The following is a 12,803-nucleotide window of genomic DNA, read 5'->3' as shown; positions in this document are numbered from 1 at the left end:
CATGGGCTGTAAGGCCATGTGCTAGTAAGTGTGTTGTGAGAGGTTGCCTCATGTTAAGAGCTATTTGTACAACCTGGGGATTCGCCATCATAGAAGCGCTAAGAGTTCAGAGAAGGTACACCAAGATGTTTTTTTTCCTTTTAAAGTTCAAGCTTGAACAACCACCAGCTAAAACAGGATTACCTATGCGGCTGTGGTGGAACTTCTCAGCACCACGGACGTCTCCGTATACGGAACTGAGGTGTCATTATATATAATGAGACTGAGATATTCCGGTGGACCCGAAAATTGGAGCCTGACCAAATGTTGGCGGCGCCATGTCACGTAGGCTCTCATTATCTTAATGAGACTACTGGATTTTGAGCAACAAGATCATCCACGATGTGGGGGACTGAGTCTGGCCCACGGTAGATGACGCTTGTCACTCCAAATCCGGGTTTTGTTCCGGCTAACTAGCAGTGCCTCATCTCTTCCAAATGGTAGAGACAATTGGGCAGCCGAGCACATGACATCTCAGTACTTCTCAGGGAAGTCGTGGTCACTCAGGTCACAACCGGTTCTCTCATACATAGTGCGGTCTCATATATAAATGACAATAGAAGCAGTATAAGTTTTAAAGATTGGTTTAATAAAACAACTGCATTTTGGATAACAAAGCGTGAGCTGCAACAACCAGAACTACACAACACAATAATATTAAAATAATAACGATGAAAGTGAAGCACAATAATAAGGCTATCATAGTGCCGCCAGATTATTCTCTCTCTAAGTTAAATTTTGAGCACAGTTTGTTAAGATCTAAGCCTGCCTTTCAGGTTCCCCCGGGAGGACATCAACCCTCATACCTGAGCAAAGGCCTGTAATCTGCATTAGCATCTGCAACGGGGCATTCAGCATACAGTTGTGGTTACCTGGCTGGAATCTCCCTCTTGACGTGTACTAGGACTAGAAAGTGTTTTTATAACTAACACCCAGATGTTCTAAGAAAATGTCCCTACATAAGGATGTGTGTTTTCTACGAATGCTGGAGACTAAACTTCTACCACGTTTACCGGCAATGTACCAGACTGTAGCCTTGACTGATGCACAGGACGATCAAGAATGCATTATTTGAGAACACAGTGCTGAGCTAAGCTAAACAGTGCGATAGAAGAAATTAAAACAAGACAGTAAAAACTGGTTATTGTAAAATCACAATGCGAAGCTGAATAAAATATATCTAGGGCAAAATGCACAGCGGCCTAGTATGTTAAACTAACGTGCATGGAGCTATACTTGAAATGGCTACACAACAAGGGCAATCCCTAAAGTTTAGATCCCCAAGGCAGTTTTCTCAAGAAGGAGGTTATGAAAGGTGGACACTAATTTAGAAGCATAAAAAAAGGATGAACTATCGCAGGAGCTCCCTGAGGCATCATATCCCTTTCACCCAACTAGATACCAAAGAAAATCCAGAGTAACAAAGAATCCATAATGGCCTCAACCTCACATTGAGGTTTGGTGTTCCAACCACCATGATCGCAGGTGGTGGAGGAGACTCCCTTGACTCAGCCAGCTTGGCTTTCGATACATGCACAACTGATCAGTCATCTCATACACTGCTGCTGTCGGGGATTCATTTTATACTCTGCTTGGGTACACATATTTTAGTTTAGCTTAGGTCTGCAGCCTGTGCCATTTTACCCACATATGTGTTCTGATTTATTTTATTCCATTTTATTCATTTTTAGTTAGCCTGCTTTCAGCGGAGATGTTTTTATTTTCTAATCAGCTGTAACTTTGTGATTCCACGAAAGCATTGTTCTTATTGTTCTGTGCATGACATTTCACCATGTACCGCTGTCCAAAGTTGACGAGTCCGACTACATGGTAATCCAGATAGCAATTGTCGCCACAAGAGTTTGCAATCGGCCTGACACTCAGGCACTTACCCACATCAGGCCATTTCACAGAAAAATATATGTTTTCTTACAAAAACACTGTGTAGGTCAAGGGAAACATGGAGGTCATTCCAGCCAGGATTCCGTTCACGTGCATGCCATTTTTTTGCTGACCTCAGCTCTGTCTCTGCAGCCAACCTGGAGATGGCGGGCAGACCCCTATCATTCAGGTAATGGGGGTGGGTGCTCCTCTCATGGACTAAATACGTACAGATTGGGCTACCACTGCTATGCTCTCGCTTCAGAGTTAGAGGTAGGTAGAATTCATCTATGTATGTTATTCCAATATGTGGAGACTGTTTATTTTCTTCTCACTGGTCACCATCATTCTAATACTGTTATGACCCATTGCCCTAATAATTGCAGCAAATACATTTTATCAAGGATTACAGTCTTTTCAATAAATATATTGAAAACAATCCTGCATCTCTTTCTTTGCCTGTGTGTGTATGAGACCTTTTGCTAATGAGAGAAAGGGGTGAGACTTGTCGACCATGACTTCCCCTGAGGAGCCATAGATTGTCATGTTTCAGGATGCCACAAATCACCTTTTATTCCTCGTTTTGGTGAGGTTCTGCTAGCTAGCCGATAGGGTTGGGCCGACAGCTGCCTAGACAGTGTGGGATTGACTCAGTCACCCATAAATGGTGGTGCTGTCACCCCTAATCCAGCAGTCTAGTTCTAACAATGGGAGTCCTATGACACTGCAAACTAACAGCGATAGGCCCAACCTTATGGGTATTATGAAAAAGACCCATGAACCAGGTACTGAATTTAGGATGACTCAAGTGTCAAAGAAAAATTTGACATACTTTATTCCCAACCTCGTAGGAGAGAGCTTAATGCTAGTGGTGATGAGCAACTTGCTTATTACATGCACTGGCTTGCTTGAAATAACCAGCAACATTTTAAAGGCACAGAGGAGATTGTATATAACAAAACAGACACAGAAAGCACAGAGGGACAACTAAAAGAACATGTTACTTACCTTAGGTGATGCTTTTGACTCCAAGGCACAGATGGTGCCAAGTTTGGACCTGCCGGCAGCATCTAGACTGGAAGTCTGCGTGGAACCTTGGGGCTCGAAAGCACCTGATGGAGCCGGCAAAGTGCAGAAATTTTGCAACATGGCCTCTCTTGAAGGCCTCAATCTTTTGCAACGTTACTGGTGGACCTGTAAACCTGAGGCGCATCAGAATCAGTTGTGAAATGAGCTCTTCAGGCATTGGACGAAGGGTGGGACCAACAGGTACCCTGACTTTCTTGTGACATTTCAGGATGAGAGTAGAAACACTGTGAGGAATCCTGCTTGATCTTTTTGTGCTTCGGCTTAGAGTTTAACTTACTACAAGACTCGGACTTTGATGACAACCTGTCGCACAAATGTCCTAAAAAGCGGAATGGGTTTGTGTCATTGACTTCCGAGGCTTCTTTCAGTGTTTGGCGATGTACAGATCTGCTTCACGGTTCAGTTCCACATTTGAGTTCATAAGGGCTCACTCCTCACAGGACTTGGAGCTGTGTACCAAACCCAAACACCAGAGGCAGAACCTTAAGAGGATCCGTCACAGACATCTGCTTGCAACCTGTCCAACAATGTTTAAACCCTGTAGTTTTAGCAGAGAGGGCATTTCTCTTGCATACTGGAAAAATAATTTTGAGAAAACACTCGTCAAAAGACAAGTTGGGAATGAGCTCTGGATCCATACACAAAGGCGCAGAAAGAAAGGAACTGTTCGTCCGCGCACAGTGGTGGTGCATATATGCTGCTCCCGCTGTCACTTCTGGGGGTGGAATGAAGTTAGCGAGAGCCGCAAGCTGCCACCTACCGGCACATGGAAGCAATGTTGTTAACATTTTCTAGATGTAGTCGGGCACCTGAGGATATTCTGAAGAGGAAGAATATGCAGTTAGAGGAGTATCCAGCAGAAAACATGTTTAGTTCAGCGGATGGAACCCCCTTTATACACAGAAAAAGTGGGTCAAACCCAATACAAGAGTGCACTGAATTATAAGTGATTTCCATCATAGGGATCCACTTGACCTCATCTTCCTAAAGGTCTTTTGTAAGCATACCACAAACTTTTCAATTGTTTGGTTGAGCCTCTCTGTCTGTCTCTCAGGTTGTGGATGATAACGGGGGGATTTATGTCAAATGATTTCCAGTATCTGAAACAGAAAATTCTAAAGTCTAGAGACAAAGTGAGATCATCTAGTTGTCACAGTTATTTCTGATAGACCACATGGGTAAACTGCTTCATGAAAAAAACAGGCACAAGTGTAGGCATTGCAAACACTTTTTCAAATGAACCAAAATTGGGAGATTTTGAAAAATAGTCTACGATCAGTAGTACATAGTTCAACAGGTCATTTGTGCATAATCTCCACAAGTCTTGACAAAGGTTTTAATAGTCATTTGTTCGGATGGCCACCAAAATAAACGAAATACAAAATCTAATGTCATTGTGCTCGCAGGGGCAATTGTCAATGGTAAACTATGACACTAACAGATTGCTTCCACTTGAAGATTGCTATGTGGAACATAAAGTGTATTCTCAATGTAGTGTACCCCTTCCTGATGGAACACACCAGGAAATTCAAGTAATCAGACATCTATGCACTCCCCTTGAAAGCTACCACTGAGATGAGTCAAGAACTAGACTGGGTTCTGGGATCCAGTACTATTAGCTCCTTGGATGAGAGGAGGTGGTGGTATCTTTTTACATTATGATCTTGTCTGCAGAAGGCATCAACATTTCTATGTTTGTTTCACAGTCTAGCTATAATGGTGACTCAGAAATATGTAAATTTAACATCCAGCTAGAGTGCATTGCATTTTCACATTTCATTGGCTTGAGGAAATCCATGTTTTTGTGATTGATCCATACTACTAATGGCTTTCTTGGATGATAACTATTAAACTGAGTAATTAATATCTTCTGCATTCAGTGTTGTGGACAAATGAGCAATGGAGTGAAGATTATACTACACTGGATCTCTTTGGGGAAGAACTGCTCTATTAGCAATGACAGAGGCATCTGTTTCCACCACGTAAGTTCTATCAAGATCTTTATTCCCACATTAGCAAATTGGTGTTTGCCTGTTCTTTCTATTTCCATCTTCTAAGAAGATAATCTTCTCTTCACATCAACACCTTTCTGGTTAAATATCTTGTGATCTAGAGGTTGGATGGTTACAATGAACCTTTCATAGGTTTACCTCTTTCTTCATTGCTTCTTCTTAAAAGCTGTTTTTCACTGTGCAATTAATTTGAATTCAAGTTGTATTTTATTACTTTCAAGATGGTTGTACTGGTCAACCTAAGCACTTCAATATAGCAATCATTTGTTTGGTGGTCCCAGCATTCAGAAGGGCTTAACGGTCTGCTTATGCATTTCCATATGTTCCACCTCTTTTCTGCCCCTAATATCCAGTTAATTCCTTTTCTTGAAATACAACATAAGCACTGAAAGCTCATTTTTTGAGTTGGCCTTTCTTACCTATGAATGGGATGCATTTCTGGTTCTGAGAACTATGGTTTCCTATGTTTATTGTTTTTATTTCTGCATGATTCTTCTTTGGTAATCTTTTTCCTCTTCTCACCAAATTTCATACTGTTATTTTACTGGACTGCATAGTTTTTATTATATTGGCAATGTACTGCATACCAATGCCTTTTAGGTTTACGTTTGTGATCTAACACCTAAAAATAAATAAAAATAAACACACTTAATAAATTTCTGTGAATCAATCTTCCAGGAATGGGCAGTTAAGGCAAGGCTACAGTAGCAAAGTGTCCTGATGCAAGAACAGATCCGCCCTGCACAGAATATAGAAAATGCCCTTTGTCACCCAGTGGATAAAGAAATCCAGATCAGCCACTGAGAGTCCACCAGGATCAAGGAGCTTTCAGATGACCATCGAACTGAAAATGATCTTAAGAATGAAGGAAAAAGTTGTAAAGTCAGAGATGTTCAACCCAGATCAAGACCAACATAGTCACAAAGAAACTATGCTCGTCATTACGACCCTGGCAGTCTTCAGACAGCAAGGGTCGCGGTGGCAGTCTGACCACCACATTACGACCATGGCGGTTGGGCCACGGTTGGACCACCAGTTTCCCTCCATTGAAGGGACTGGTAGTGCTGGGGGTCCTAATCCGTCAGGACAGCAGTGCATGCAGCACCACCCTGGGGATTACAACCCTCCTCTTCACCAGCTTTTACATGATGGGGTGCAGGGGGCCCCATGGACAGCCCCATCGCGCTTTTCACTGCAGACATTGAAAAGCGAGACAGGTGCTGTGCACCCTACGCACCGCAACATTGCTGTCGGCTCTATTATGAGCCGACGTCAATGTGTGGGCTGTTCCCCACTGGGATAGCGGGCGGAAACACTGTTTCCGCCCACTGACCTAGCGGGGAACTCATAATGGGGCCCACGGGAAGGGGGCGCACTGGCGGCAACCTGATCGCAGGAGTTTGGCAGACAGGCTTTTCCGCCACCAAACTCATAATGACCCCCTATATCTGTTGATCGAGGAAACAAAAACAGTATACTTTTGCTTGATCCTGTACAGGTTTAAATCGACTGTGGTACTAGCCAATGCCTGAAGAAGTAGTAGGAAACAGAGTCAAGCACCCACTGTTGTGCTGGGCAGTCTGTTCAAGCAGTCTGCTACATGGACTGCCTGAGGGCTGGGTGCCCTCGGATGTCACCCTGTTCCAAAGATCGACTCATAGCTGCAGAATCAAGGAAAACCCTGTTGTAGATATTACACACTGGTATGATGCTGTCTGTGAAGATAATCACTCTTTTGTGACCCAATGAGGGAAGGAAGGAGTTTGTGCCTAAGTAGATACTTCTTACACCAGCATGTTAATTTGGAGGGGGAGGTTTCGGGTTATCAAATGATGTAACGATAACCCTTGGCTACACCACAATAATGCTGCGCTAAATTGTGGGAGACTGAAAAATGAGGATCAGGAGGAAAGATGGGAAGACCCAAAAAGAGGCTCTTCTTCTGAGACATCCAGAACATATTTAGAAAGGATGGAGGTCTGCCTACTGACACCAGGAGATAGTGGGATAAAACTTAACACTTTACATCTACTGATAGTGGTACAGAGAAAACACCTATACTCAGAAAGCCTTCAAACCCATTGACATACATAACCACACGCGGTGGCCAAGGAAATGGCCAGGAACTAGGACCAGAGCCTTCTTGAGAGTTGTTTAAATTGAATTGTTGAAGACAGGAGAAGCAGAAAATTTGAGCGGCCAGTCACTGAATGGCCTAAAAAGCCAGCGAAAAAAAGAGGAATCCATTATGGGAGAAGGGAGATACATAAGGAGCAGGAATCATTGGGTGTATTCGCACTGCTCCCAACACTAACTTTTGCTCTAGAAACACTGTTCTGGTAGTCCATCCTGTGTGTTATAGGGGGGTTGGGAGAAGGGGTGGGGACTGGGAGCCATACACTCTATGATGGCTAACTTTGGGTTTAAAACGGTCAATAACCTGAAGTGGGTAGAACCCCTGGTGTCCACAGTGAAAGGTCTAGCATAATGCATTAAGGGTCGACATTAAATCAGGATTCAGTTGAAGTAAACTTGTGGTTTCTTAGTGTTTGAGGAGCCAACCAACACATGTTTCGCCCTTTAAGCAACGCGCAGGCCTGGGCCTTTTTCAAAGCTGAAACTGTCAGGCCATAGAAGCAGCGTCCGCCGCCGCAAATGTCAAAGGGGGGAGGGGCGCAGGGGGGACGACGGGGACAGGGGAAACAATACAAAAAGAAAAAAAACACTTACCATACCGCCGTTCCTGCCACCTGGCGTTCCTCTGCTCCTGATGGCGTCCCAGCATTCACTGGGACACCAGCACAGGCTCCCCAGCAATCCTGTCACTGCTCTCATGCTAAACCTAGCATGAAAGCAGCATCAGGATAGGTCTGAGCGGCTTGGTCTGCTGCTCCGACACTGCCCTGGGGTCTGTGCAGTTTCTCCAGACCGGCTGTTCAACACAGCTGGTTGGAGAAGCCTAAGTATGCATGTGTGTTTGGCCGGCCTAAGACAGCTGGCCAAACACACATGCGTACTTAGTGCACTGCACTCCCCTTCCTTCTCCCCCCTCCCAGTGGCCCAGCCTTGCCCCTCCCTGCACTGCTGGCTGAGACAGCAGATGAAAATTAAAACAATAGTAAATTATTGTTTTTATTTTTCCTCTGCTGGCTCTTAGCCAGGAGGCCCACGCCCATCCGCTATTGCGGAGGAGCCACCCCTGCATAGAAGGCAGAAGTATTACAAGAAAAGAGGTTCAACATTTTTTAGGTAAATCTGTCAGAAAGAGATTACTAAACTCTCAGGTAAGTATTGTAATATACCACGCTACCATCGAAGGAGTAGCTACATTTTAGGTTTTAAACAAAACTATATCAAAAACAAATCTTCAGATTACACAGTAATTCAAGTATATATATTTATGATCTATTGAACACATATCAGTCTCATCTAAAATGCTACCAAATTCTTCCTTATTTCATATTCTTGATGGCTAGCAAGAGAACTTGGACAAGCTCAGTTCTGTGTTTGGATTTTGAGAGTGACATGCTTGGCCGTCAGGGCGCCTGATGGGAGATACGAGCCTTCAAGATACAGAACAAGGGATCAATTTTCACCTTAGACACTGAGTTTGAATCATTATTTCCCTCTGCCTCGGGTTATTTATATTTACATACCCTAGGAGAACTTAGAAAGGGGCCTAAATACTGCATCAAACCATATTTATTCATTGGCAGTTTTATATAGCTGGAAGCTGATTTAGGGAGGGTGTCAGAGCGCTGCACATCTCTTTGTCGAGAAGATCTTCACATTCAAAAAGCATGTAACAGAGGTTCTGGTAATCGTGGAAATATCAGCAAAAGAAAGCACCATCATTATTACGGTCGAGCCTGCGTTGCATGCGCTTGCGCATGCGTATCGCAGCTAGACACTTTAGTTATTAGAAAAGGGCTCGGAGCCCTGTCGACTTCACGTCAGTGTTTTTTATTGGTTCGTGGGCTTGCCTATTAAAATCAGCTTGCGTTCATTAGTCGAAGGTATGCACACGTCATGCCTTTTCGGGTAGCTATCCCTCCTCGAGCGCATCAACCAAGTACAGAAAACATGCGAGGCTCGCTGTTTTCTGTCCGGCTCGTGGACTACTTTTTCTCTATTTTAATAGCGCGATTTCGCTTGGCAGAAGTCGAGCGCTTTACACAGTTAATTGGACTTTTTCGGTTACGTACATAAATACACTTTTGCCGAGACCCGTTGCATTGCAAATGCTTGTTTTTTTCCGTAAACGCGGAATTGGCAGAAGTGTGCATTTTCCAGGGCTAGCCGGGTCTGCACATACACAGCAAAGGATCCGCTCTGCATACTCTAGGTACAGAAGGGCATAATTAGTAAAGACTGCCGCTGATATCTCAAAAATAATATTTTTTTGTAAAAATACCTTTGCTGTTACGACAAAAATGAATCAATAAATTCGGATAAGTAGTATCAGTGCAGGGATGGAGATATTTGCAAAAAATGTTTAATTCCATTTCTTGAAATCTAAAAAAAGGCGCTTGATGGAGCACAGGAATGCCCCACGCCGGCCCCCACTGTCACCTGGCCACAGACACCACCTGGCTCAGTCCAGTCCCAAAGGCTGCTTTTACATTTCCTTGGCTTAAACTTCTCTGCAGAGAAGTAATGAATTAACCGGAAAGTGCCAGGCTCGAGAGAAACGTGTTTTCGCTCACACCGCTCCCTGCGGCCTACTTTCTCCTGAAGACGCCTGCCTATCACAAGTGGCTGCTTTCTGTCACTGTCAGCATATATTAAACATCTCCATTTACAAAGGCTTCACGTGAAAGGTCGCCTGCCTGTAAACTCCTTCCCCTGCTCCCTGTCATGGCCGCTCCATCATGGTTTTACCCTGCGAGCACACAGGCGGATTGTCACTTTTCTTTCGGCAAAGGTCGAGAAATCCAAATCTCAAGCTGTTTTCGCGCGCAGTTTCTGAGCAGAGGGTGGGTTTTTCACCACTGTGCTTCCAATTTTTCTCACCCCTTGCCTGTTGCAGAGAGTTCCACAAGTACTTGAGGTCTGCTCCTTACTCTCAGCTATTCTAAACCTTCATTTTGCTTTTGATTCCCACATACTATCTTATCATTTTACCTCAGAATTTTTCTGATTTGTTCTGTGACGTCGTTCATTTTAACATCTGCCAGAGGGTTGCCCGGTGTACACCGTGCTGGCTGGTGCTTCACGCCACATGCAGGAGTACTCGCTTGGGCTCGGTTTGCAGAGCCCTAGAAGGCTTCACAGGGTGGAAGGTACAGATCCAAGTGTTCGGAAGTGACACATACTGTACATCATCATATATGTCTGCAGGCCGCATAAGGTAGGTTAGTCAAAGGTTTGGAGGGAAAAAACCTTGAAATTGCCTTTCAGAACGTCGGGAAAGTTTCGGGCCTCGGTCTGTTCTGGGTGCTTAGGAAACAGAAGTCCTGCTCCGAATTTGTTTGTAAAGGCCGACTTTAGATCTGTGGTTGAAGGATAACTACAAACACATTTAGGAGAGTTGTCTTAATTCTTAGTCATATGTCTAAACAAGTGGGCCTTTAGGGCTTTGTGGAAAGACGGTGATCTAGATCAGTGGTTCTTAACCTGCGGTATTGGGACCCCCCCGCAAAACAGAAAAAGAAAATGTCAAATTGAAAAATTTGCACCATTTGTAAATGTGAAGTTATTTTAAATTAAATCAGCGGCTACAAATTTAAATTAGTATCCTTAGATTTATTTGTGGGAGCAGTGTAAGTGCATCAAACAGACTATATTATGGACAATGAGTGGCCTCAACTGAATTTAGCAAAACTGCTACCTTCTCATTATAATTAAATTTTTACATTTTTTATAGTTGTGTGAATTCAATAAAATATTTATTTATTTGTGTACGTGTTTGATGAATGCTTGTTTCTGTATTTTGTGCGCTTTGCTGTTCAAATCATCAAAAATGCTTAGGCCAGGGTCCCCGGATTCCTTTAATGATTCAGTGGAGGGGGTCCCCGAGTTCCAGTAATGATTACGCAGGGGTTCACTGAAGTCAAAAGTTTAAGAATCACTGCTCCAGGTAACACTAAAAGGGTGGGTAGGTGTTCCAGAGGGGCAAGCACCTCGACTGAGAAACTGTGACCTCCATTTCTACACTTAGAGTACTGAGGAGGAGCATCAAGGTTTCTGAGAGTGGGCCTCATATATCTGCCTCTTTGATGACATGACAGTGATTAGGGTAGCACAGATAACTAGCCACCGGAAAAGGCATTACGTATGCATGCCTTCGACTAATGAAAGCAAGCAGAATTTAATAGGCAAGCCCATGAACCAATGAAAAACACTGACATGACGTTGACAGGGCTCCGAGCCCTTTTCTAATACCTAAAGCGTCTCGCTGCGATACGCATGCGTGAGCGCATGCGACGCAGGCTCGACCCTAAAAAAGGACCACTGTTTCTTAGGGCTTCAAGCATATGGATTAAGAGGCTAAAGTCAGCTCGTCTCTTCTGAGGTCATCGGTTGCCAGCAGAAAGATCTTTCATTCTTCACTTACATTAAGTTCATTTTTAGAGCTTTTATGACGTTGCAAATAAATTGAAGTTAATAATTAATGAATACAGAATTAAACTAAGGAAAATAAAGCCAGCATCTGTATGCTGTCAGAATTTTGCTTCAACATTATTTCGATTCACCTTTATGTTTGTAGGGCCTTTATTGTTTATCAAACAGAGGGTCCTGTTTTGTTAAAAAGGCTTTGTGCATAAATACTATTACATTTGCTGGCTTTGTGAAACGGCAAAGTCTCGTTTGTCACCAAGTTATTTACTTTCAAGAAAACCTTGCCACTCATGATGAAAATGTGAAAGGTATAAGATTGGTGGTCAAAACGTAATTATGAGCTGAGACTTTGGGATTCTGGCTCTGATGCTTGAGAAGGTCTCAAAGTAAAGTTCTGTTAACCAATTTTGAATAGATGTGTTCTCTGCAGCCCTAAACATACAATTTAATCGAGCCTGCCACAGAAAATTAATTATTTATATTTTTAAGCTACTCTCAGCTATGTCCCTATCTGTCTAGCAGTACTCTAAATGCATTTGCTTCATGGCTGGAACACGCCCCTCTTTGACACAGATGCCCTGAAAGTATTTCAACAATATGTTGGCATGATATATTCCCTACCAAACCCAACAGAACCCCTAAAAAGTGTAAAGGATGAACCTCAAAATTCACTGCAAAAAGCTCAGAATTCGTGGAACGAGGAAATCTTGCCTGTTAAGTGTGTACATTAGTTAAATGGAACCAATGGTTTCTTCAGAATCCTTCAAACAAAAAAACAAACAAAAAAATCATGAATTTTAGGCAGTCACTGAATGAATCAACCAGGATCAAAATTTGGGATCTCTCAAGATGTACTTTCCAACAATTGTGAATTATCACTGGGGCTCACCTGCCCAAAGCTTGGTTCAGAGCTCTGTAAGCTTGAATTTCGTACCACGCGCTTCCCGATAGGAGGCCTCGTGTTTTTGAGTGCTGATCGTTGTATTTTCTTTTCAGTTCCACCTAAAATAAAATGACAGAAATGGACACCTGTTAGCCAAATCAGTTTTATGGAGAAATAGTTTAAGGGACGATATAGAATATACAGCCGTATATTAGATGATGAAATAGTTATTATAACAGATCAGGGGCACAAGTTACATTCATGCAAACAGATCTCTTGAAGTTACATCCTACCTGGATATGAGTGAAACAAGCATGTAAAAACTAATGCTCCATTGA

At 43.1% G+C, this 12,803-nt stretch overlaps 1 protein-coding gene and 1 long non-coding RNA gene across 6 annotated transcripts in view; one reads left to right on the top strand and one right to left on the bottom strand.

Moving 5' to 3' along the window:
• BRIP1 (BRCA1 interacting DNA helicase 1) overlaps positions 1-12,803 on the bottom strand; it is a 967,251-nt gene that overhangs the window by 24,524 nt on the left and 929,924 nt on the right. For all 5 annotated transcript variants that reach the window (XR_011201660.1, XM_069226443.1, XM_069226446.1 and 2 more), the window contains one exon: positions 12,472-12,584. Coding sequence is in view for 4 of the 5 variants with exons in the window: in XM_069226443.1 (XP_069082544.1) it covers positions 12,472-12,584 (113 nt within the window). In the remaining variant the exon portion in view is untranslated. The remainder of the gene's footprint in view (positions 1-12,471; positions 12,585-12,803) is intronic.
• Positions 1-12,803, top strand: part of LOC138285916 (uncharacterized) — a 117,186-nt gene that overhangs the window by 15,586 nt on the left and 88,797 nt on the right. The window contains exon 2 of the long non-coding RNA XR_011201661.1: positions 4,890-4,991. This is a non-coding gene — a long non-coding RNA (uncharacterized lncRNA). The remainder of the gene's footprint in view (positions 1-4,889; positions 4,992-12,803) is intronic.

The sequence above is a fragment of the Pleurodeles waltl genome, chromosome 3_1, assembly GCF_031143425.1.
Source record: "Pleurodeles waltl isolate 20211129_DDA chromosome 3_1, aPleWal1.hap1.20221129, whole genome shotgun sequence".
NCBI classification, from domain to species: domain Eukaryota; kingdom Metazoa; phylum Chordata; class Amphibia; order Caudata; family Salamandridae; genus Pleurodeles; species Pleurodeles waltl.
Note: the sequence above shows the minus strand (reverse complement) of the source record. Positions and strands in the feature narration are given on the sequence as shown.